At 35.0% G+C, this 27198-nt stretch overlaps 1 protein-coding gene across 3 annotated transcripts in view; it reads left to right on the top strand.

Annotated features, from left to right (window-relative positions):
* LOC128987148 (nuclear factor NF-kappa-B p110 subunit) overlaps positions 1–16503 on the top strand; it is a 109484-nt gene extending 92981 nt beyond the window's left edge. For all 3 annotated transcript variants that reach the window (XM_054407878.1, XM_054407877.1, XM_054407876.1), the window contains exons 19-21: positions 2714–2753; positions 9323–9510; positions 14256–16503. In XM_054407878.1, the coding sequence (XP_054263853.1) occupies positions 2714–2753; positions 9323–9510; positions 14256–14378 (351 nt within the window). In that variant the 3' untranslated portion in view covers positions 14379–16503. The remainder of the gene's footprint in view (positions 1–2713; positions 2754–9322; positions 9511–14255) is intronic.
* The last annotated feature ends 10695 nt before the right edge of the window (positions 16504–27198 follow it).

Here is a 27198-nt window from a genome sequence, read left to right as displayed (position 1 = left end):
TATATCATATAGCACAGTTCTTACCAACACAAAACTGACACTATCAATTTAAGGAGAAACTGAGTGTTCTGTTAGTGATGTAACATTCATCGGTAGTATAGAGTTCAACATAATATGTTCCAAATACTTGTAGCAATTACAGAAACCCTTATATAATATAGTACAAGGTGTGGACCGGTCCTACATAAGGAGATCGAGTTGTCAGTTAAAATCTTACCTCTAAATAATTTAGTACAACTAGTTTACAGTGTTAACACTCATAAGGCAAATTCTGGCAGTTTTAATGTGAAAAATCATCTTGTAAACAAATGTCACAGTAAAACCGGCTTTTAAATTGTTTCATCCGTTTATAGTCTTATACGAAATGAGTGAATACCGATGCAATGTCAGTGTGGTGGCCAGGTACACATCGGCAACGTCGCAGATTCACCGCGCTCCCGCCCGGCTGGGAAATATCGTACAAACACCAGGCGGCCCGCTGCCAGTCTCGGGAGAAATTTTTGTTTACAAATATAAATCTGTTTAAAAAACACCTTTGTTCGCATTTTAAATCTGTCATATTGGTGTTATTTCCTGTGTCATGACAAACACGATGGTATTTTGAACGACATTTTTAGCGGCTTATTAACGATGTTAGCATACGTTTTAAAAATGAACAGCAGCATAAAAACTATTGTGAGTAAAAACTTTAAAGTGCATGGAAATGTTAACAATAAACCTACCAATAAGCCATAAAAATTTCAGAAAGATTGGCTCAGTGGTTTGTTTACAATTAATTTTTAAACTTCAGTGTTGGTGGAGAGTTTCTTAAAAACCGGTACTTTTTAGGATCTTTCAACTATATAAATTTTTCTAGTAAACGGAAATTTTTTTAATGTTTGTTACCACGTAAAATGTATTTAAACAAGCTTACATTTAATTTTCGTTTCAACAAAATCGGATAATTCATCTCAGAGATTATTAGGCTCAAACTCGAGTGCACCTATTTATTTCCCCGACAGTAGTTTAATCATTTATTCCATACCTAATTCAAATATATTTTAGTATTTTATATAATAAATTATAAAGAAAAGAAATATCTGATATAGTGTACAGATCTGTCTCGTTCTTTAATTTTCATATTGTCCTTTTTGTTTTTAATTCAAAATTCAAATTGAAATTCTTTATTAACTCATAACATCTTTTGGAATACAATGTACATGACAAAACCCACTTAAAACAGACGCAACAGGGTGAGGCAGAGGTGCAAACAAACTTCCGAGTCTGCGCCCCTATCTCCTCCTCCCCCCCCCCCAACACAACATTTCGAAACCCCCCATCCTGCTCCCAGTCAGTATCAAACTCAACACATTCAACAAGAAACATCACTTGATCACAACTTGACTCCTAAGGCTTCTGGACGTGAATGCCTACGCACTTGATGAGGCCCAAAAGAAAAAAACCTGCCCAAGCATGCCACCTTTACCGCAAGAAAAAAACAAAGAACCATGCTCTGCTACCATCTAAACCACGCCCCCGCACCTGAACCCAGACAAACTACTTGGAACCATGATTCCATGCGCAGGGACGAGGAGTGGCTCACAAAACTACCAAACAACCAGAAAACCTGTGGAGGAAGGTTCTGGAAGAACGCACCATTTGAGAGAAACAAGCTGTAATAACAATTAATAAACAAACAACAACGATAATTATCAACAACAATTCATGTTTCTGAAAAAACTCCAAATTTGAATACCCATCTAACCTACTAGCTCACAGCTAGTACTTTAATTTATCAAAAAAATTATCATGGAAAGAATTCAATAGATTTAACTTAAAAAAATTACCAAAATTAAAACAGTTTTAAGATATTCCTGTTTAAAGCATTTAGTCTTGGTAAAAAATTAATAACTTTAGGGGCCCCATATTTTAGATAAATAAAGCAAATAGTTAATAAATAGGCTAGATAATGAAATTTGGAAAAAAAAATTACATTTACGGTACCTAGTATGTTGGGCTTAAATAAATATCTAAAAGAACAACAACAACAACAATAAAATCTAAATCTAAAAAATATATATAACACAATCTCTCAAAACCTTCGGTAGGACGGTTTCAAGTTTATAGTGGGCGGGTGCACAGCACCGGAGGGGCGACAAAGCAGGGTAGAGAGGGGGGCCATTGTCCAGTAGTCAGCCAGGGTGTGAACTTCCCCTCTGCCGAGGTTGATGTGGCCTACTCCATAGTCCTCCTCCGGAGCCCCAACAGGTGCCAGCGGCAGAGTAAACTTATTCCATCGATAAAAATGTGTCACTCTGATGAAGAAAATATCCGTAATAAAACATTATATGAGAAAATAACTTGGATGTAAAGTGATACAATGTTGATAGTGGACACACCGCTGAGCCTTTAATTACAGGCAGGAGTAAGAAGAAGTGTGTGACACACAGATTCACTAGGCATGTCGAACAGTTACATGGCAAAACACATACTATACTAAACAACTTGAACATTGAAACAGAAAATGAGTCATGACATTCGTCGGTGGAAAGTAGTCACGGCTCAGTGATATACCTGATAACTGTAAAGTAACTGAATATTTTTATCTTCGCTCCTTTGGTGAATTATCTTTGCTTATCTGGTTAATTATCTTAGTGATTGCAATAACTATATAAATTTCAAATTTAATTGTCCAAAGCTGTACACTGATGTAACTTTTTATGATCTTTTGCAGGATGAAAGCTTATCAGCCCATGCACAAGACTGGAAATCAGGTATAGCAGTTTTTATTTAATTAATTATACTTATCTGAAGGGCTTTTTATAATAATCAGTCACTTTAATTTCATTAGAATCTTACCTTTCCTATACACCCACCTAAGAAGGTTTTTGACCTTGACAATAGCTCTCCTCTATCCGTCTCCAGCTTGCATCTATTGTGTTATTATATAAAATAAATGGTATCAATATTTTGTAAAAATGAAGAAAAAACACCTGAAGATACTATGGATTGGTACCCAACCACATACCAAATTTTATCAAAATCGGACCACAGGTGTGGTCTGTAGCTCTGTAAAATCCACACATACGAGTTTGGCAACCAATGTGAGCTCCATGGTATTACACAGTAATGTGAGGTCCTGTAGAAGGAGAGGTTATTTCAAGAAAATATATGTCAATTTGTTTAAAGATGTTTTGTATTTAACTGTGGACACTCAAAACTTAAGGTTTGATTAAAATTTACAACTTGGATTTTGTAATGCAATGTGAGCTCCGGTATGTAAGTCGATCTGAGCTCCGGTAGTGTGTTTGCTCAATGTGAGCTCCGGAAGTGTGTTTGCTCAATGTGAGCTCCGGTAATGTGTATGCTCAATGTGAGCTCCGGTATAGTGTATGATCAATGTGAGCTGCGGGAATGGTAAGTTCGAAGCTAACACCAATACTCCTCTTCGTTCTACGGAAAGTTGCTATAACAATATTTAGATTGGAAATTGGAGGTCAATCACACACTCGCAACAACACAAATTGAACTGACCCGAGTGACCCGACACCCCAATAACTGGGATGGCATATTCCAAAAGGAAAATCTAAGAAATAAATTGCAAATGAAATCCATTTGGAGTAACGTATGCTATATACTTCCTTAAAATCCCCTATTACTTCATAAGAGGGATGGACAGTTCGGAACATATTTCCGATCATCGGGATGGGATTCGGTGCGTCGCAAGCGACTATGATGACACTTCCGTGATTGCAAGAGAATTTCACAATGGTTCGGCGGACCCAGGAGACAATGATGATGTCTCCTGGATCCGCCGAATAGTATGTTTTCTGTGCCACGAGGTATGTTGAAGTTAACCCCGTGATATGGAGACAAGTCGACGATGGCACCGTGAGTGCAAGATACGTTGTTGACGATAACGCCTTGACCGCAAAAATCGTTAACGATAACACTGTAACCATGAGACGTGTTGACGTTGGTGCCATGACCGCAAAACATGTTAACAATAACGCTGTGACCGTTAGACATGTTGATGATGGCACCGTAACCGCAAAACATGTTGAAGATTACACCATGACCGTGAGACATGTTGACGATGGTGCCACAACCGTGAGACATGATGATGATTGTGCCATGAGCGTGGGACATGTTGGCGATGGTGCCATGAACGTGAAGATGTTCAGATGGCGCTTTGACCGCGGTCATGTTGACGATCCGGCAGTGAGCATAGGATATGTTGTGGTGTGGATCAGGCGCCGACACTGCGAGAAGTGTTGACTAAATAACAATCGTGACAGCTGGGAAACTGAATATAGCGCGGCGAACATAGTTACGAAGAATCTGTTATCGCGGGAGATGGGGTACCCATTTGCATCGGATGACGTACCAGTACGTCAAGTCAGTGATGTACAGTATCACGGCTGACATACTGGTACGTCATCCATGAAATTAGAAAATTTGGTTTTTTTAAAAAATGAACCATTTATACTTACAATATATACATATAATATTTAAATTTGTTCTTCAAAATATTATGTTCCTTCGATGATTTCATATTTACGTAATACAGGCAGCTTTAACTATTTGTATGAAAAATAGTGATAACGTGTCCTAAACACATATACATATAAAATATATAATTTTATATACATTATATGTTTTATATTATTTTAAGCTATAAAATACATAAAATAAAATAAAAAATAGTCTAATATTTTTTCAGGCAGGTATTTGTATCTATTTTTTTTTTTAAGAAATATATAAAATAGTGTAAACATATCCTAATCCTAAATACATATAAATATACATACAAAATTCAAAATAATATAAAAATAAATATTTTATTATTATTTTCAGCTATAAAATACTATAAATCATCATAAAAAATAGTCAAATGAATATTTTTTTATTTCTTATGTTTCAGTGATACTGGGATTTTTGGTAAATAAATAAACGGTACAAATGGGTTAATCACAATTATGCTACAACTGACCATTAAAGCATATTAAAGTCATGAAAAAATAATGACATTGCGAAAGGCACACGTTAAAACATTTATGATTTAGCGTGCTAAAAACTCTACTGCTTTTCTACAAGCAACCATTTATCAGGCTTTAAGGCTTTACACAGTTTTTTTAAAATGTATTCGTGTGAAATACCTATTTAATTTAAGGTTAGCAAGCAGTGGTTTATAATTAGATTGATGCTTCACAGTTAATTGGAGTTGGTTTGGAATTAAAATTGTTTAGTCAACAACAGATCTTGTTACTTGTGTATTTTTATCCATTATTGTTTTTATTACAGTGGAAATTGGTTTTGTTTCTCATTATTATTGCTATCTGCAATAATATTTAATCTAGTTTTTTTACCCCGAAAATTGGGAAGGAAATAAAAATCACGTCCCGAATTACAAGTACAGTAACTTTAAATACTGACATGAAATGTAAACAGTTGTGGATACAATTTAGCATGGTAAAGAACAGAAGACGGGTACAGCTGTTTCAAGATAGCTGACTATTGATTACTGATTCAGAGAATTGGTAGAGCAACTAGAATAATAAATAAGTACCTGGGGAGCCTGAGAGTAGGCTTTGGTCAGTGTCATTTATCTTTATCTTTATTTGCAGTCTATTTCTAATTCCAGCCGTAAACACAGCTGGAGAACGCAACAGACTACAACAATGTTATGACGAAGCTACCTCCCCCTCCTCAGTGCGTATAGACACAACCTCGATGTATATATTCGAACTGGAACACGTCCTGGCACAATAAATACGAGAATAACGTGCTGAAAACAACGGATTGCGGGGCGGAAGTCAGAACAATGGCGGAGCTCACATTGGCTGTATGAACTAAGTTGGTGTGCATCGTAGTGTGTAAAAGCGATCGTAGCGCGACGTGGTGTCGAGTCCAGGAAGCTCTTGCACTCGCACACTTTGGTAAAAAGCAGTAAAGTGAGGTCCAACCTATGTCGAGTTATTTCGGGTATTTCCGTGATGCCGAAGTCATCAGAACAATGAATCAGAAGCTTTCTCAATCCGAGCTCCGGGGGGTCGGAACTCACATTGAAAACGGAGCTCACGTTGTTGGTGTGTATCCATACATCGGAACTCACAATGTATCATTCCCAACACATGCATTCAGACACACACACGCGCGCGCCCACACACCCACACACACACATACGGGGTTTTACCGCATACTCGCAAACACCTAATTGTGGCATCTTTCAAACTGCGGCCACCAGTGGATGAAGGAAGGTGGTAGAAACATGTGTGCATCGATATTTTTAATGAACACTCCATTTTAACATCTAACATTCCAGTTTTTAATTGTGGCACCTTGCCACAAATCGGTATATATCAACAGTGTGTGGACAGGATGCCACTAATGCGTTGTAGCGCTTGCGCGGTGTGTTCGCCCCCCCTACTTCTCGCGTGTGCTGTTGCCAGTTCTCTGTTCTAATTCCTTCATTCCGTTCTGTATTCATGTGGCTATGCTCTAGCCGCTGTAGCTCATTGCCCGCGCTCCTCACGTCGTCTTTTATTAGTGTAACGATTTTTTACATGCAGTTTTTTCCAAGCTCCAATAATTTTGACAATTATTGGATTTAAAGTCAATGGACCAAATGAAATGTCGTGAGGATTACATAAAACTACATCCTATGTCGTTGATATTTTATCGCCACATTATATGTATGGTTTACGAACTTAGATACTTGGATTAAAGGCCTTAATGTGCTGGGTAAATTATCAGTTTCATGGGAATATACAAGAAATTTACCTTAAAATACGCAATAAGAGTGATTCCGTTTTTTCTGTATGCATATAATTAATTCATGGTAATGTAAAAGTATGTGTAACGAATTTTTCACCACACTATAATGTTTTAGCTGTTTTACATACGTTAATTGGTGGCTGAAAGTTATGTTTTTCTGACCATGCCAGCTGTCATCTTCATATTATTCATTCTGATAGCCCCTGGGCTCCGTCAGTAGTCCAAAATTGTGTCTTTTTCAACTAATGTTGTTCAAAGCTTACATGTTTCGTTGCACTGCAACATCGTCAGAGCTTTTTGTCAAAAACATAAAATGATTTACACATAAAACAAAACACGGAACACGAAACATTTAAACACGTAATAACACGATAGCGCTATCGACACGGCACGGCAGCGGTTGTAGGTAGACTGGACACGGGTTAAGTAACTTCGCGAAGAAGGACGGGACGAAGTTACTTAACCCGTGTCCAGTCTACCTACAACCGCTGCCGTGCCGTGTCGATAGCGCTATCGTGTTATTACGTGTTTAAATGTTTCGTGTTCCGTGTTTTGTTTTATGTGTAAATCATTTGATGTTTTTGACAAAAAGCTCTGACGATGTTGCAGTGCAACGAAACATGTAAGCTTTGAACAACATTAGTTGAAAAAGACACAATTTTGGACTACTGACGGAGGTAAGCCTATATATGTCATCTTCATATAGGGGCCGAGCAGGCGTTTACATCCCTAGGGCCGCAAAATCACTTGATCGCTTATTTACTTAAAAGATTAATGTAGGCTATATTAAATGCACAAGCTGTATCCATGGCATTGCAATAGACTTGTTTTTTTGTCACTGCTGCCTAGACAACTATTTATTGTTATTTTTGATTTTGCTGATTCCTCAAAATATTTCACATAAATAAGAGGGACGTTATATTGCAAAACATACTTGGGTAAAAAATAGCGTTCGTACCACGAGCCAAAATGGGTTTGCAGCTCTCGATCGTTTCACGTTCTCGAATTCGTCTCAAACTTGAAACCTGATCTCGAGTCGGCAAAACCTCGCTTTCGGCCCTAGGTACGAAATATACTATTTTTTACGGTGGATTTAGAGACCCAAAGATTCTCACCCCGTTGCGAAGCATGGGCAGAAACACTATACTTAATTATAAGATTATAAAGTCTTTACTGTTTTGTCTGTACATTGCGTAGATTCATGAATGGTTATGATAGATCCATGTTTGGTTATTTCTACGTGTTATATAATAAGAAAGCCGAAACGAGTCTTATGTCAATATCTGTACGTTTGTTTGATTGTTTCTGTCAAAATTCCAATTCACGTTTCCACTTTGAGAAAACTAGAGTACCGTTCATGATCCAAATAGTTTTGTAATGGTTTAAATAAATTTGCCAAGTTTGATCAAAATATATCCATAAACAAGCAAACTACAACAATTTACAATATTCTTTATAAGAATAACATGGGAATTTTAAATTTACAATTTTTGAATTTGTCCTGTTACCAATAACCGTACAAAAACACTTTGATATACAAAATTATTTGTTTTTTAAGCTATTTAAAAAGGTCTGGATATAAATTGGGAAATTTTGTATTTTTAAGGTAACGTTTTTCTCCATTTCATATATTAGTAACAATATGTATAGTATCAAATTCAGTTATAGCATTGACTACTGTATTTAAACCTTAACACAAGTGTTTATATAGTCAATGAGGCTACTGTGCTACCGCTGATGGCTTATGCATGTGTATGTTAGTAGCTAGCAGACAATTTGCCAACGAGGAACATGAAATAAGCTGTTCCCCGTCCTCACTGTCGCGGTTGCTCGCCTAGCATGTCAACAGCTGACTGTTGTAAAAATTGGATGAGGCGACAGTAACTTTTTCTAGTACGCTTCTTTACCATGATATCTGCCAATTCAATTTTGTCCTAAAAAATGTATACACATCTCTAAGATTTGTTGCCAACTGACAAGCAATTCAAATTAAAAAAAAAAAAACTATTGTTTATCATCCCTGCAAAACTGCTAATAATTCATGTTAAAATTTTCATCAGAATTCCGTTAGTTTAAATCAACAATCACATAAGACCAATAGATGGAGCACGCCTATCTAACTAACATACAAGCAGTTGAAGCCAGGTCCGCCATCTTAGTGCAGGTTAGAAGTGGTAGATGCCAATGAAAACGGCACCAAAACTCAATGTCTAGCTTCAAAATAACTTGACATTTAGCCTATTTAGACTTAATTTAAATCGTTGAAACTTCGTATGAAAGATGTCATAGTCACCAAGATAATTTGCCAGCCTGTATTTTGTAAAGTTTTGTATTCATTGTGTATGTTGTCAAAAATATCATGTTGTGGGTTTCCTGCTTTAAGAATTGTTATTTTTGACTTAATGTTACAATATAAAATATTTGTTTTACTTTCCACCTGTTCTTTTTTACACTTGATTCCAATCAAGTAGCAATTAAATGCCCTCATGACAGGTTACTGTTGAAAGCTTAACTGATGCTAAACATGCCTACCTAAATTGTTAAACTAATTTCATTGTTGTTGCAGTTGCTGAATTGAAGCTGATGGATAAACAGACTATTAGTCCTTTTTGTCAAATCTTGGATGACAATCGTAACTGGCTGAACCTTTTTGAAGCTTTGGCAAAAAATCACCCTGCACTATTTGAGGACATGTTACTTCACCAACTGAGCACTAGATGGAGCCCAACATTGTATCTCTTAAAGTTTATTGCGGTAAGTTTCCGCCAGTAAGTTTTTTACGCATCTACCTTCTTTGTAACCTTTATACAGGGTGTCATAAAAATTGGTAGCGGACTCTGCAGAAGAAGAAACTCTGTCCTACACTTGAAACCTAAGCAACTGTGACCTAGGCACTCTGCCTACCTACACAGAACATCTGCTTACATTGACATGACACTTGATTGTCAGTTAATCAAGCTGAATCTGAGGAATCAGCCAAACCTCCAAGAAAAAACTGGACCCATTTTATATTACTTATGATGGATTTTAACTTAGTCTGAGAAACCAGCCAAACCTCAAACAAAAAACTGCCTTTTCACATTATTTAATTAACTATTATACCTTCTATAAAACACAATATTTTCTTTAAAAACAAACTCTGAAAACTGTGTACTTAATTTCATCCATTAAAATCAAACAATGTCTAAGACTCCTTTATGGTGCATGTAATCTTGGAGTCAAGGGACTCAGCAATAGTTTGCACAGGTCCTTGCAGAAAGTGGTTCCATTCTAAATGTACTGGAATGTCAACCAGTGATTTTAAAAAAATCATTAAAGCTGGTTACAAATCATGGAGCTGCAAGGAATGTAAACTTCAAAGGGGTGGAAACAACCTCAGCATGTCAAGAAAAAACCAGCTCAGAAGACCTTCAAGCAAAAATAAAACAATTTCAAGCCCAAGAACAGGAAGACTTAGAAACAAAAAGTAATTCTAAATAGGCCAAAAGTATATATACAATAAAAAATAGAAGACCACCAAGCTGGATTTATCCAAGGTTGCTCCACAACGGACCAGATATTTACCATCAAACAATATCTTTCGAAATATTGGGGATATAATAAAGAATTCCACCTACTGTTCATTGATTTTCAAAAAGCATATGATATTGTGTACTTAGGAAGAAAATGCATGAAAAAATGAAAATGTTTGGCATTCCTGACAAATTTATTAATTTGACAAGAATGTGTATTCAAAAACCACACTCCAACAGTGGCGGATCTAGAACAGTCTCAAGGGGGCGAACCAGGGGGCCTGGTGGGGTTCGGGGAAAAATTTGTGTAAACTAAGTCTCCGAAATGGCAGTTTTATACCATTTCTTTGTCCAAAGTTAGTGTGACAAATTATGTTACGCAATTTGTATGCAATACTGTATTACATACAGTAAAAATATATGTTTATGTATGCCCAAGGGGGGGGGCGGTCCCCCTTCGCCCCCCCTCTGGATCCGCCACTGCGCTGCAAAGTGAAAATAAATGGAGAATAGACTTCAAGTTCTGAAGTAACAGCAGGAGTGCGTCAAGGAAGGAGATAGCCTCTCCTTCACCTCTCCTTTTTAATTTAGTATTGAAGATGCCCTCAATAAGACTATACAGTTAGCAGCAGGAATTGATATTGGAACCAAAATAAATGTGCTAGCGTTTGCTGACAATGTGGCACTTATTGCAGAAAACAGACAGGATCTAGAGAGCTTAACAAAAGTTCTAATAAAAGAAGCCAACCATGTTGGACTAACAATAAACCATCAAAAAACTATGAAAGTAGCTAGAACCGAAGGAGTAGCCCGGAAAGAGAATTTAAAAGTTGGAGATTTGGAGTTTGAGCATGTGAATGAGTTTAAATACTTCGGCATAACAATAACACATGATAACAAAGAGGAAAAAGAAATTCAAAATAGAGAAAAATTGTAGCCTCAGCAATTACAGGTCCCTAATCAATATGCTTAAGTCAATAACTCTGTCAAAAAATACCAAAATTAAAATCTACCACTCGATCATTCTTCCAGTACTACTGTATGGATCGGAAACATAGGCGCTAACAAAATAATGGGAAAAGAAACTTATTATTTTTGAAAACAAGATTCTGAGAAAAAAAAGGCTGGAGAATTAGGAAGAATAGATAATTGAGAGATATGTACGCCATAAAACCCCCTGTAAAACCCCATTCCCATGGTCTGATAATGCTGGTTCGTGAACTCATTCAAGTTTATCCTGCCTTACCCTTAAACCTAATTTCATTAAAATCGGAAAAAAATACTCAACTAACTTATCGTGTTCACGGACACATATATAACTCTCTATGTCCTTGTATTTAACACATCCAAGGTCCTTGCTCATAATGGTACACCTTCATCAAGGCGAAATGATAGTCTGAATATTTTATATTTAAATGTCCAAGGTTTAAAAGACAAGGTTTCAGCTTTGGAGAGTTTTTTAATTAACACAAATATTTATGTTATTTGTCTCTCTAAACACTGGTTGAAGGAAGACGAAATAAAATTAGCTTTTCCTTATAATTTTCATTGTGCCAGCTCCTATAATAGAATCAAACATATAAGAGGGAATACTTGTATATTTGTACATACTAAATTTAACTCAAGATTGTGTGATGTAAGCCAATTCTGTCAGGAATTGGATTTTGAGGTTTCATCCGTATTTATAGATTCTTTAAAAACTATATTTGTTTCTTTGTATCATTCGCCTAATGGTAGACCTTTGGAGTTTTTAAGGATTTTGGATGTTTTTTTACCTTTTATAACTCAGTGGAACAACTATAATATTGTCATTGGTGGTGATTTCAACCACAATTTTGATGTTACTAAAAGCAAAAGAAATGTAAAAAACTTGTTAAATCTATTTAAACAGTACAACTTTTATCATTTAAATAATTCACCAACTAGAGGCACAAACTGTCTAGATAATGTGTTTGTAAACCAAAAATCTGCTAGGCTCTCTTTTTTAAGTTTGTTCAAATTTCCTTTTTCGGACCATGATGGAATTATTGTTAATATGCAGAATGAACCATTAGTTATAGATAATACATCTCATTTAGTCTCAAAAGATCCCATTCAGTTTTATCTACCTATTAAAAGTCATGTACATCTGTCTCTAAAATTGTCTACTTATGATTGGCTATCTTTAATGTCCAAGTCTGAGAGTAGTAGTGCTAATATGCAGTTACAATGTTTATTTAATATACTAATCAACAATATTAATTATTTTATGGTCCCAAATAAAAATAAAGGTAAACTATTCAAACCTAAGTATTTGAACAAACTGAACAAGGGATGGTATACTAAAGAGTTGGGTCAAATGAAAGAAAGGCTATTGTGTTTGTATAGTTTGCTTAAAGATACTGGAAATGTGAACAATACTGAACTGTACAACTTTCTTGAATCCATAATTAAATTACACAATATAAAGGATTTCAAAAGTAAATTTTATTGTTGGCTGACCAATAACCCATTTTATAGTTTGGAAGATTTTTTTAAGAATAAGATTCTTCAGTTGTAATTATTCATTTAGAATATATATTATAATATGTCTCCCTTTGTTAAGTTAGCTATAAGTATTTTATTAATTAATTACCTGACTATGCTATAATTGTAGCTGTATCTTGACATTGTCGATGATTTGTACAAATTCAAAAGACAATAAAGCATATTTCATTATTTCATTTCATTTCATTTCATTTCATTATATACAGGGTTAGTAAAAAGTCTGGAGACCCCTGTTAATTTTTTAACGGCCCATACTAGAAAAACTAAACTCGGTACACCTTTATGGCATGTGATGAAGTAACTTTTTGGACACAACCACCACTTGGTATACATCCCTAAAATGGGGGATTTTGGGAGAAACTCAAAGATTTCAAATGGTACCGGTAAGACCCATCGAGCGACCCATAATTTTGAAGGTCCTGATAAAAGAAAACTAACAACGCAAACTAGAGGTCTCTATTTCAATCCAGTAAAAAATGGCAGCTGATTGAAATCTTTAGAAAACAGAATTAACTTGCAATTTTATATTCAATTGGCTGCCATATTTTACTGTGTTAAGGTACAGACCTTTAGTTTGCGTTGTTAACTTTCTTTTATCATGACCTTCAAAATGAGGGGTCACTCGATGGGGCTTAACATTTAAAAATTTTTAGTTTCCCCCAAAATCCCCCATTTTGGGTTTGGGAACCAAGTAGCAATTAAGCTCAAAAAGTACTTCATAACATGCCATAAAGGTGTGCAAAAGTTTAGTTTTCCTAATGTGAGATGTTATAAACTTTACAAGGGGTCTCAAGTCTTGGAAAGCTGTAAGTTAAATTTAAATTCGGAGAATTTCAATTGACTGCCATTTTTTACTGGATTTAGACAGAGACCTCTAGTTTGCGTTGTTCGTTTTATTTTACCAGGACCTTCAAAATGAGGGATCGCTTGATGTGTCTTACTATTTGAAATTTTTGAGTTTTCCCCAAAATCCCCCATTTTGGGGATGTACACCCAGTAGCGCTTATGCCCAAAAAGTACTTCATAACATGCCATAAAGGTGTGCCGAGTTTGGTTTTTCTAGTATGGGCCGTTAAAAAATTAACAGGGGGTCTCCAGACTTTTTACTAACCCTGTATATATATATAATTTTTGTTGTTATCATATACACAAATGAGGGCTACTTAAAAAAAAGTAGCAAAAAGATAAAAGTACCCTTAAAACTTTTTCTGTGTCCATAGAGTACTTTGGTATTTTAATATTCACTTAGAAATATATATATATATATATATGTATATATACATATATATATACTCAAAAACATGCCTACTAAAATAACCAGGGGTAGATTTTATGGAGGACACTATTAATCTACTTGATTTGAACATTTCAGAAGAATCTTAATTTGTAATAATGCTGTACAATATTTACTTTGATTTGTATTGTCTTTTTATTGCATTCAGTTTGATACTTATTTTCCAGAAAGAAATGCCAAATCTGACAAAAGAAACTTTGCGAGACCTACTTATGGGAATTAATGCTGAGTGCAGAAAAGCAGCTCAGTTCATAGATGATATGGTTCTGACAAACATGGGTGTGTTCTAAGGCCTACATCAACTTTGTAAATTCTACCTAACATGTAAAGCATTTAGAATGACACATTTTGTCCAATTGACTATATAAAATTACTACTTAGTTGTGTATTTGTATATTGTGTAATCTAAAATTTATATTAATTTAAGGTTTTGAGGGGTGTATGATTGTAATTAGAAACATAAATTAAAGCAAAACATCCTTATTATTTTTTTTTCTCAGTGGTTCCTTAAAACAACATAAAATTTTTATATGACTAAAATACTATATATTTCATCACTAAGAAAGTGGTGGCATAATGTGACTTATTCTGACTCTTTGAAAAGACACTTTTTGCCCGTGTGATGAACTAAATTTTTTGTCATTCTGCAACATTATTTGGAAAACTAGAAAACACTTAAGAGCACAAAGTACATCATTGCCGCTCAGCTGAGTGCTGCAATGACTGTTGGTGCTCGTAATACACACAAGATTCTTCCTACCACCCTAATTAACTTTTTACAACAGACAGATTAACTTTGTAGATGTATAAAATGCCATTTAGGCTATCTTTGTTTTTTTAAGGTTATTTTATTTGCTTACTGGTTGTTACCGGATCGACAGCTGATCATTTCCACGAAGTGATAGGAAAAAATACTTTCATGTAAAGATAACCCCTCAAAACTACTTGAAACTTATTTTCAAGATTGTTATTGTAAATAAGCAGCTGTTTAGACAGCTGTCAATTGTCAATCTTTTTGTCTATTGCAATTGTGCTAGTGTACATTTTACTATTGTTTAATCATGATAAACTTTATGTATCACTGAATAGTACGTATAGAAATGATGCTAGCATACTATTACTCTTGTTGCTAATTTTATTTAGATCATTGTTCTTATAGTGGACCCACTCTTAATCGGCCTCACATTAACCGATAACCAGATTATCCGCCCTCGCTCGTAAAATATTAAGTTTGTTTTTGTTTTGAGAGCAGTTTGGATTAAACGCCGCTTTCTAGGAATCTCAGCATTTCCGCTCCCACGCTCAGCTTTAAATAAACATCCAGTCTTGTAACAAAATTGTTGCTTTTACTTAGTATCTACTGTATTACGATGGATTTCTAAAGCATAAATTAATATTATTTACCAAAGGTATTAAAAAAGAATTTTTATTGACTCTTGCCTCTGACTATAATTTATTTAACTGAAAGTATTTGACTTTACCTTGTTTTGGGTTTATTAGTGATTTTTCTTTTGCCAATACTAAAAAAAAGGAGAGAAGTGTAGTTTAATTTGTAAATTTTGCATACACAACTTCAGAATAATGATTATATGATTCCAAATTAATAGTACTTCATTTGTTTAAAAAAATAATAAAAAGTAATTTAGGAGTAATTATTTTTATTTTTTTAGGGATTGCCTGTTTTAACCGATCTTTTGAGTTATCCGACCTAGCACTGGTCCCGTTAATATAGGTTAAGAGGGGGTCTACTGTATTTTAAAAAGTTCAAGAGTGAGTGGTCCAATGTAAATAAGCATCATCACGATGGTCAACTAACATTATCATGCAATTTATGTAAATATACTACTAAGTGTATTGTACAACATATTTTATCCAAACGAATTCCTCATGTAGATGCATACAATACTTTGTAATTATTGTATAACTGTAAAGTTTTGGAAGTGCCTTTTAGTAAATATGATAAGACTGTTTATTAAGCTATTGTTTGGTATACTTTCCCAAATGTGTATGTTAAAGCATTAATGAAGACTGGTGATAATTTTTAATATGTTTGATGAGCAATGATCATGCTAAATGCAGAACTTTGGCCGGATACTTTTCACTAATATTTAACTGAGTATGCCTGGAACTTAAATTTTATGGTCTTGGATTTCACTGAGGCCATATTAGGGGGAAATTGTTACAAGAGGTTTGTCTTTTGTCTTGGTTCAGCTGCCTTATTAGGTGCTTGCAAGTTTGTTGGTCCCACGTAAAATTTTGTTTTCCAATCAACAAATTTGCAATCAAGTACATTATACATTAAGTGAAGGGTTGCGTTTGTTGATCCTACGCATTATTGTAGTCATGACTTGTGTACAACAATTATGTTTCTGAATTCCAAAAGAAGTTGTTTAATAAACTTTTAATTGTGTAATATTTTTATTTATTCATTCAATATTTACCCATGGCCGTAAACAATGAATCCAAGAGATATTAATGTTTGGACAGATATTAATTTTTCACCCTTTAGTCAGTTAACACAATTAATTATCCATGAGTTAGTTTGACACATTGACTAATAATAAAATGTTTAAATAAATTTTAGGCAGAACTGAAATTTTTGTTTTGTTATATTATTTTTTCAATGAAATGGCGACCATACAAAGTAGGTATTTTAAGCCAAGTATGAATGGAGATGAGTGTAGGATGAGTGGCGCGATCTATACTTCTTAACAACAAAATATGTATAAACATCAATTCAGCAGTAAGTGACGTTATCAAACTATAGGACAATAATCAACCACAAGCACCGAGGAAGTGTCCACCATGACGGACGCTCATGTTCCTTGAGCACTGGTGAAGTAGTTCACTAATTCACCCACTAATCACTAATTAAAACCACTCTAAAACAAGCTATCATATAACACGTCACAGGGTTTTTTTAAATTTCACAATTCTGAATCTACCATTTGATCGATTATCTTTAGTTTTGTCTTGAAAGAAATATAATTTTAAAAAGAAGTGAATGTAGAAGCCATAATTTTAGTTTAGGGTTTGAGTTTTTTTTATTAATTTATAATTTGTAAAAAGCCTAGCAGCCGACACTAACAATTTAAAGCCGTTTCAGTCCTGGTTTAACAACAACTGGTTTCAAACTGTCATTGAAATGTTTACTTACTTACTTGCATACTTGTATTTATCCCACTGGAAGCTTTTCAGCCGTGGTCGTCATTGGTAGTTGTCAGCCTTCACTCTTCAAGGAATTCTTCTACTGAATAATAGGCTTTATTTAATAGAAACATCTTCAGCATTTTCTTGAATTTAGCTTGATCTTCACAAAATCTTATTTCTTGTGGTAATTTATTGAAAATTTTGCTTCCTGAGTATTGAGGGCTAGTCTGTGCTAGTGTAGTTCTGCGATGGTTGATTGATACGGATACTATTTTTTTGTCTTGTGCTGTATGTTTATGTTACAAGTTATTTGTTTACAAACATATTGCTAGTCAGTGTTTGCCTAAACACGATTTCACTTTAAAATGTAGTTTTTTCCTATCGTAAAGGATCTGCATTATCAGGAAATGTGTAATTTTGAACTATATATCTCAAACATCGTATAATCAAATTTTGTTGTAAATGCAATCTCTTTAATTATAAGTTCATAAATAGGTACAGTACAAATGTTAACTAATTTTTAGCAAAACTTGTTTGATAAAGCGATGACTGGGGTGGTGCCGTCGTCCTGTAATCCAGCTACTTGGAGGTTACAAATTGTGGATATTTATAGGCATGTACTGTGGATGCGATACTCCCTGGTGTGGATTAACATCCGCACTAGTGAGTACTACGACTATTCGCAGTACTACCCTGATAATTAGACCAATTGGTTTATTACAAGGTAAAAATGTGGATCGGATTCCACTATAAATTGTATGTCCCTTAGTTGCCATTGGCTATATGGCTATTAGTTAACAGCTGTATATTTTTTTACATAGTTGGGAAATTTAGTCAAAAATTCTAACTAGTTACAAGTTTTTATTAGTTAGTCCCATAAAAAGTAACTGGTAGAAGTTATTACAGTAGTTAGTTAAAAACTAACTGATAGAAAATAAAGTTAGTTTTCGGAGAAGTTTGTTGTTTGTTGGGCAGTTGTTTTAAAGGATTATGTATTAAATGTAATAATGACACATTTTAGTAGTAACTAACTTGTAGTTGTGTTAACTATTAACTATTACTAACTAAACATTGTTAAATTACCTTAATAACTTATTAAACCCATTACTTAACTATTACTAAAATATGACAACTAAGAAACACTTAAAAAGCTTAAAGCATGTACCCTCAACTCGCGAAATACCGTAATCGTTTTAACCGCATTGGGGCCTAACAGGGACAAGTACAGGGACACTTTCCAGGAAAAATATGTAAAATTAAATGTAGACAGCCAGTCTTAATAACCAAAACAAAACAGCACAAGTAAGTGTCATTGTGTTCAAATACGTATGTCATTCATTGTGATTTCTGTCAAATATAACATTCAGTTGTGTTTTAATGCTTACACGTTAATTATCATAATTTAATACTTTATAGTATTTTAATACACTTTCCGATTTAATACTATTTTACCGATTAACTAGATTTTATCCGGGAAGCCTTAACCCTACTTTAACCCGGTTAATCGGGAGTTGATTATCATGGGTCTAGGCTGCTACCACAGAAAAAATAACTTCACACTTGTCAGAGAATGGACAGGACATTAAATGAAGACAATGTTTTAAAAAGACAAATCACCAAACAAACATCCCGCCTCCCCACCCCTCAGTACTTGCAGTTTTGTTATTGGCTGCCAGGGGCCCACTGCTTACGCGCATACCAAAGCAACTGGACTTTCCCTTTCCCCACCCCCTGCGTTGATTGTGACAAAGGGCGCTGACCCTTATGGCCACACTCAAATCTTACTGAATGCGCAAAAAACTCGTACTTGAGGTTCTTCCGTCCATCCAAAAATCTAGCTATTTAACCTCTAAAACTACTAATGAGTATATTATCTATTCGTTAGCTAGAATCTAACTGAGTAGAAGTTATTTCCAGTACTTTTGAAAAATTAACAAATATGATAGAAGTTAGCCGAAAAGACTAACGAATATCAATAATTGTTAGAATTTCTATTCGTTATTCCCAAGTATGCTAAGGAATTTGTCGCCCTTAGTCTCTAACAAGACTACAAGATCGCGCAACTCATACTACACTCATGTCCATTAATACTTGGCTTAAAATACCTACTTTCGTATGGTCGCCATTTCAAAGTAAAGTAATATAAAGTATAATATGCAAGTGTCTTACAACTTGTCGGCATAACAAAATTTTGGTTAGTAATGAAAATGTCAACTGGTGTAGTAGGTCTCTGGAAAACTGTTGACTAAGCTGCATCGTGTCAGTAGAAATCAAAATCAATCCATACCAAACTATAACTATCCCAGTAGTACTGCATGGTTCAAAAACTTGGGCACTGACCAAAGAATCGAAAAACCTTTTTACTGGGTTTGAGAATAGAGTGCAAAGAAAATATAAGGGCCATTTCAAAGTACAGACACAGATACAGTTAAAACAGAGGTTGAGATACAAAAGAACAGAAGGCAAAAAATGTACAAACACCCACTATCCGCAGTGGAGAGATACATAATCTTTTAAAAGTGTATTCCAAGGAGTACCACAAGATAGACGATACTTGGGAAGACCAAGAATGAAGTGGAAAGACCAAGAAGACATCTCCAAACTGGGATCTACATCAGAAGAGAATGGGAGGCCAGAATCCTCTTAAGGTTTCAGTGGCCAAGGAGGTAAGATAATGTACGGTAAGTGAAGGAATGCAATGGAAGGTGGTATGTAACTGAACTGGTGGTATGAAACCAGTGTGTGTGAATCAGCCACCAATCTCACTTCAAGGCTTTTCAAATCAACACAACTAGTTTCCGTCATATTCTTAAATTATCAGATTCAAAATGCATATCGTATAAGCCTATACGATTATTAGAAATGGGATGAAAGTAATTTTTTATTTTTTAAGAGTTGGCGGCCTCTTTTAACCTTGCATTTGCCCGTTCACATAGACTACAGATCTGTGCGTGGAACGTATCCAGCAAAGCAAGGGGTGAGCTGGTAAAGTACGAAGGTGACCTGTTCTGATAAATTTTAGTGGCAGTGACCAGGATCCGAACCCACAACATCGTTGCCTTAGGCCCGAAGTCCATGACGCTACCAACTGAGCCACCGACTCACCAAAAAAGGATGTTTCTCCACGCACTTGAAATATCGCCCTCCTCCAACCGATCCCGAGCTCACACTGAGCTTTTGTTATTAGATGGGTTAACTTGGAAGAGGGCATCCCAAGTAAATGTCCCGAGGGACAGAGATGGGAAGTCGCCGGCCCAAGCATAGGCAAATGGTTAATATTGTTTTAAAGTAAGACTAGACGCCTATTTCTTTTCTGAAATAAAATGAAATATTACTTGATTATCACGAAACATTTCACAAATCCAGCGTTAGCTGGTGAAACATGTGATATTGTCAAAGATAAAAAAGACTAGAAAATAAAACCATCTACATAGCTTAAATTAAAATACATTTACTTACATTTAAATAATCAGAAATCAAATAATAATTTTTCTGTAAAAGGTTTTGTTTGAAATCATTTTTAAATTTTGGATATTGAAAATTTTTTGAGCGTTGTAGGATACGGATGACTGATTTGTTTATCATTGTACATTTAATAATTAATTTTAAAATTCACCATCATTTTAAATATATAAAGTGAAGGCAAAGTAAATATCTGGTTTATGGTTTATGGTTATGGCCAGGGTTACCTGTGAAGTAATTGAGCCTAATTCTAAAGCAACTAAGGCTGTATTAACAAACATAAATAAGCAGTCTAGCATAACTGTCTTCCACCAAAACATACAATGTTTAGCTACTAGAATTGATTCATTAATTATTACTATTGTAGAACTAAAGCCGCAAATCATTATTTTAACGGAACATAAATTAAACCAAAATGAAATTATGACACTCAAAATACCTGGGTTTCAAGTGGCTACCTGGTTTGCTAGAACTGATTTTAGAGGAGGGGGCGTTTTAATACTGGTATCAACAAATATCAATTTCAAAAATGTATCATTTAATTCTTTGACATCACTTAATCAAGATAAAACATTTGAATCTTGTATAACTGAAATTAAAATTGGGAAAGAAAAATTTTTAGTTGTGGGTCTTTACAGAACCCCATCTGATAATGCTGAAATCTATCTAGACAAATTAAATGAACTGTTGCGAATTTTAAATAAAATTAACCGTAACATTCTACTGGGGGCCGATTTTAATATTGATGTTTTGAAGGAAGACAAAAAGAAAATACCCCCGCCGCAGCAAACCTGCCGTCTAAGCGAATTTCCATTTGGCTGAATTGATTTTCAATTGATCTATTTAAATAACATTAGGTTTAACGAGTACCTAGGTTTGCTGCTACATGCTTAGTATAAAATGAATATATTTGCCAAGTTTGATCAAAAGATATCCATAAACAAGCAAACTACAACATTTTACAATATTCTCCATAAGAATAACATGGGAATTTTAAATTTAAATTTTTTTTAGTTTTCTCCGTAACTGTTGTAATATTAAGCAGATGTTATAATTAACATCTGTTGGTTTATTGACTTTGAATTGTAAATATTTTGAAGGTTCTTGCTTTATAACTGTATCTGAATTAAATAATATACTTTGAATCAAAACTAATGAATTCTCATTAATCTATATACTGTACGGTATTAAAACATGGCGCAGTCGTCGAATGAACCTAATGTTTCCCTTAATGTGCCTCATGAAGCTGCAATTTCCCTAAATGTGAAACCACCAGAACCTTTTACATTCAAACCCAGTGAATGGCCAAGATGGAGAAAACGTTTTGGAAGATACCATTCATTGAGCGGCCTTAAAGAAGCCAGCGGCATAACACAGGTAGATATGCTTATTTACTGCATGGGAGAAAAGGGAGAACAAATACTCGATTCATTTAAACTAAATGAATCAGATATCAACAATTACAATGTTGTTTTGAATAGGTTTGAACAGTATTTCATTCCAAAAAAGAATATAATTTTTGAAAGAGCTAAATTTTTAAAGCGTAAACAAGGATCAACAGAGTCTATAGAAGACTTTGTAACTGCTCTTCATTCTCTAGCAAAAAGTTGTGAATGGGGACAGATTGAAGAGGAAATGATTTTAATGGTCTTGATAGTTGGTATGCATGACGAACCCCTTAGCGATCGTCTTCAGTTAGAAAATTACCTAAAACTTGACTTTGCTGTAAACACTATTCGGAAGTCTGAGGAACTAAAGAAGCAAAAGCATGAACTATCACACTCTGAAGTAGACACAATCACTAAAATGAATCCTAACTTTTCCAACCATTCCCATGCAAACCAAAGTACTAATCAATTTAGTTCACAAAATGATACTTTTCCTAACAAACCCAATAATGCTAAAGCCATTCATAAAAATATCAAATCTTGTTTTTGGTGTGGTTTGACTCCATCTCACCAAAAGTATTTGTGCCCTGCTAGAAACCACACATGTAAACTCTGTGGTAAAGTTGGACATTTCTCAAAAGTTTGTCGATCAAAAAACGTAAACCATGTTGAAACTGACGATTTTAAATCAATTGATAATCTAAACCCTGAATCACAAGACTTTATTGGTTCGGTGACTCCAAGCCAAATTTATTCATCTAGGCCTACTGATCCATGGACAGTATTATTAAATATCAATGACAGTGACAGTGTTGCATTCAAAATAGATACAGGAGCAGATGTAACAGTCGTGCCATCAGACATTAAATTAAACAGAAGAATTAGATTGTCGCCTACCCTTAAACAGTTTAAAGGGGCTAATGGGCAAGATCTGTCAATTTTAGGGATGGCTACTGTCAAAATGTCATACAAGAATACAACATGCTATGAAACAATATATGTTTCTAAAGGGACTTCTGTTCCTCTTTTAGGAAAACCAGCAATTGAAAAGCTCCAGCTTGTATCTAGAATAAATGAAATAAGTTCTAACTCGTGGTTCGCTAATTACCCAAAACTTTTCAATGGCTTAGGGAATGTTACTGAAAAGTATAAAGTCGAACTAAAAGATAATGTCGTTCCTTATGCTATCAATGCCCCTCGCCGGATCCCCTTGCCTCTGTGGCAGGCTACAAAAGAAGAATTGAAAAACATGATCTCCATGGGAGTCATAGCTGAAGTCCACCATGCAACAGATTGGTGTGCTCCAATGGTTGTTGTTCCCAAGAAAGATTCCAATACAGTTCGCATTTGTGTAGACCTATCAAAATTAAACCGGAGTGTAAAGCGAAGATACTATCCTATCCAACCAGTTGATGTAACTCTAGCTCAAATCTCTGGAGCAACGCTATATTCAAAATTAGACGCCAACCACGGATTCTGGCAAGTCAGTTTAGATGAGACATCACAAGATTTGACCACTTTCTTAACGCCATTCGGTCGTTTCAAGTTTTTAAAATTGCCCTTTGGTATAAGTTCAGCACCAGAGATTTTCCAACAGTTAGTGAACAAGACCCTCAATGGACAAAAGAATGCAGTCGCTCATATGGATGATATCATTGTTTGGGGAAAAACCAAAGAAGAACACGATCATGCTCTTGAAGAAGTACTTGGAAAGCTTCAAAATGCAGGCTTTACTCTAAATAAAGGCAAGTGCCAGTTTTCACAAAAGTCTCTCACATTTTTAGGCCACCAATTATCAAGGGATGGTATCAAAATTGATGAATCAAAGGTGGAAGCCATAACAAAATTGCCTCCTCCTACTAACATAGCAGGTGTGCAAAGATTTATTGGAATGGTAAATTTTGTAGGAAAATATATTCCAAATAAAAGCCAAATACTTAAACCAATTACAGACCTTTTAAGTACAAGAAATGAATTTGTTTGGGGCAAAACACAAAATATAGCCTTTGAAGAGATAAAGTCACTTCTTGCTTCCGCTCCCCAACTGGCGTTCTATGATTCTAGCCGCCCTACCATGGTGTCTGCTGACTCATCTCAAACAGGTCTTGGTGGAGTACTCTTTCAGCAACAAGTAGACAACAAATGGAAACCTATTTCATACATCTCAAGAACACTTACTGAGAGCGAAAAAAACTACTCCAATATAGAAAGAGAAGCCCTTGCTGTAACCTGGAGCTGTGATAAACTAAAACAATACATAATTGGCAAAGACATAATCATTGAAACAGACCACAAACCTCTCGTTAGTATTCTAACAAACAAAGATTTGAATGACCTAACACCCCGTATTCAGAGACTACGTCTAAGACTTATGAGATACTCCTATAGAGTTACATACACTCCAGGAAAACATCTTGCGACAGCCGACTGTCTTTCAAGAAGCCCTCTGCCTTCTAAAGAATCATACGACTTAGAAAAAGAAGTTGAATTTGCTGTTAGTTCAGTAATTACAAATTTGGGTACAACCGATGCTATAATCCAGAAAATATGTGATGCACAAAAATCATGCCCGATTCTCCGAAGAATTCAGCAGTTTTGCTCCTCTGAATGGCCGGACAAATCCAAATTGCCTAATGCATTAAAACCTTACTTCCCAGTCCGCCACGAAATTTCCTTCTGTGAAGGTGTTTTGCTGAAAGGAGATAGACTCATTATTCCTAGTGACCTAAGACTTGATATGCTAAATAGAATTCATTCCGGACATTTTGGAATCAGTAAATGCCGACTTAGAGCAAGTCACAGCATGTGGTGGCCAGGTATATCTTCGGACATAGAACAAACGGTTAATGAGTGTCCTAAATGCACAGAATTTAGATCCCAGCATCATGAACCACTAATGACATCTGAAATTCCTTCTCGTCCATGGGAGAAAGCATGCATCGATTTATTCAAAATTAATGGGACTTGGTTTCTAGTAATGACAGACTGTTACAGTCGATACTTTGAAATAGCAACATTAAAAACATTAACTACAAGTGAGATAATAGAGAAATGCAAATCAATTTTTTGTCGCCACGGAATACCTGTCGAACTTAGATCAGACTGTGGAACTCAGTTTGCTTCCCAGCGGACATGCTTAGAAAATTCTGAGTTTAAAGTTTTTGCACAAAAGTACAACTTCAAACTAACAACAAGCAGTCCCGGACATCATCAAAGTAACGGCTCTGCAGAAGCTGCTGTAAAAATAGCTAAAAGTGTCTTACGAAAGAACAAAGAAGACCCATACCTTGCACCTACAGGAACACACCCCTTACAGCCAACGGGCTTAGCCCAGCACAACTTTTGTTCAACAGGAGGTTACGAGATAATTTACCTGTATTGCCACAGAAGCTTTCTGAAAGACCTGACTTATCCAGTTTCAAGAAGAGGGAGGAAAAATACAGAGAATCCTACAAAAATCAATATGATAAGCATCACGGTACCAGGGATTTACCCCAGTTGCAACGAGGACAAAAAGTGTGGATCAAAGATCTAAAACGTCAGGGTACAATAACAAACCTAGCCAATGAGCCAAGATCTTATTGGGTAAATACTGAAAGAAACACAGTACGCCGAAACAGATACCACTTGATTCCGTACAAAAGCCAAACCAGTCCTGAACAATCAGCAAGTATTACTCCACTTCCTTTCTCTAAAAATAACGATCAGTCTCCGAAAACTCCTATAGACTTAAACAATGAACGGAGCTTACTCAAAACCCCTACCTCTCAAACCAACAACACTAATCAGAGTAATCAGAAAGCACCAAGACAAGTCTCTAGAAATACCAGTACACCAACTTTCAATACAAGGCTGTTTGTAAACAATAACAATCCTTCTTATTCACAACCAAGTCTCCAATCTAATGAAGAAGTTAGAACAAGGTTTGGAAGAATCGTGAAACCTGTGAAAAGATACGAGGGCAACTAAAAAGGAGAGATGTTGTAATATTAAGCAGATGTTATAATTAACATCTGTTGGTTTATTGACTTTGAATTGTAAATATTTTGAAGGTTCTTGCTTTATAACTGTATCTGAATTAAATAATATACTTTGAATCAAAACTAATGAATTCTCATTAATCTATATACTGTACGGTATTAAAACAGTAACCAATAACCGTACAAAAACACTTTGATATACTGAATTGTTTGTTTTTTTAAGCTCTTTAAGAAGGTTTAGAGAAAAATTGGAAAATTTTTTGTTTTGAGGGTCAAAAGTGAGAAAAACCAATTTTTACCCCATAAAACCCCCCATAAAATCTTGTTCCCATGGTCCGATCATGCTGGATCGCGAACTCATTCAAGTTTATCCCGCCTTACACCTTCAAACCAAATTTCATCAAAATCGGATAAAAATTACTCAAGTTATCGTGTTCACGGACACATATATATATAAATCTATATATATATATATATATCTATATATATATATATATATACATATATAAAAATTTGAACGAATGGTGTTTTTGGCCTCTGGGGACATCAAAATGAAAAAGTAAATCGGTCCCGGGCCTAAGTCTTACCATGAGACCTACGGTAATAGCTACTTCCCTATAGGGAAATTCGCTAAAAAGTTTTGTGAATATAATACAAATGCATGGTTTTCAATATACTATTAAAATACCAACTAGAGTTACTGAACATAATGAATCAGCTATTGATAATTTTATCACCAACATAGATGACAAATGTTTTAAAGTAGAAAGTTTAATCACAGCTTTGTCAGACCATGATGGACAACTCTTCAAAATTTTAAATTTAAAAAGTAAAAAGAATATAAATTCTAAAATACATAAATTTGAAAGAAGATTTAAACCTGAAAACATTAAACTCTTCATTCATGATCTCTCCAAGGAGGATTGGACAAAGCTTTATAACTGTAATGTTGAAGACAAATTTACTTACTTCTATAACACACTTAAATATTATTTTGATTTACATTTTCCAAAAACTAAAATAGTCACGAGTAAAGTAAATAACAGCTGGATCGATGATGAAATTATCAATGAGCACCGTCAATTAATTGCAGAGCACCAATTGTACAGGAATGATAGAAGTAACATTAA

This window comes from Macrosteles quadrilineatus, unplaced genomic scaffold (genome assembly GCF_028750875.1).
Source record: "Macrosteles quadrilineatus isolate MER2022 unplaced genomic scaffold, UCM_ALF_1.0 Scaffold_2__2_contigs__length_208266976, whole genome shotgun sequence".
In the NCBI taxonomy this organism is placed as follows: Eukaryota; Metazoa; Arthropoda; class Insecta; order Hemiptera; family Cicadellidae; genus Macrosteles; species Macrosteles quadrilineatus.
Note: the sequence above shows the minus strand (reverse complement) of the source record. Positions and strands in the feature narration are given on the sequence as shown.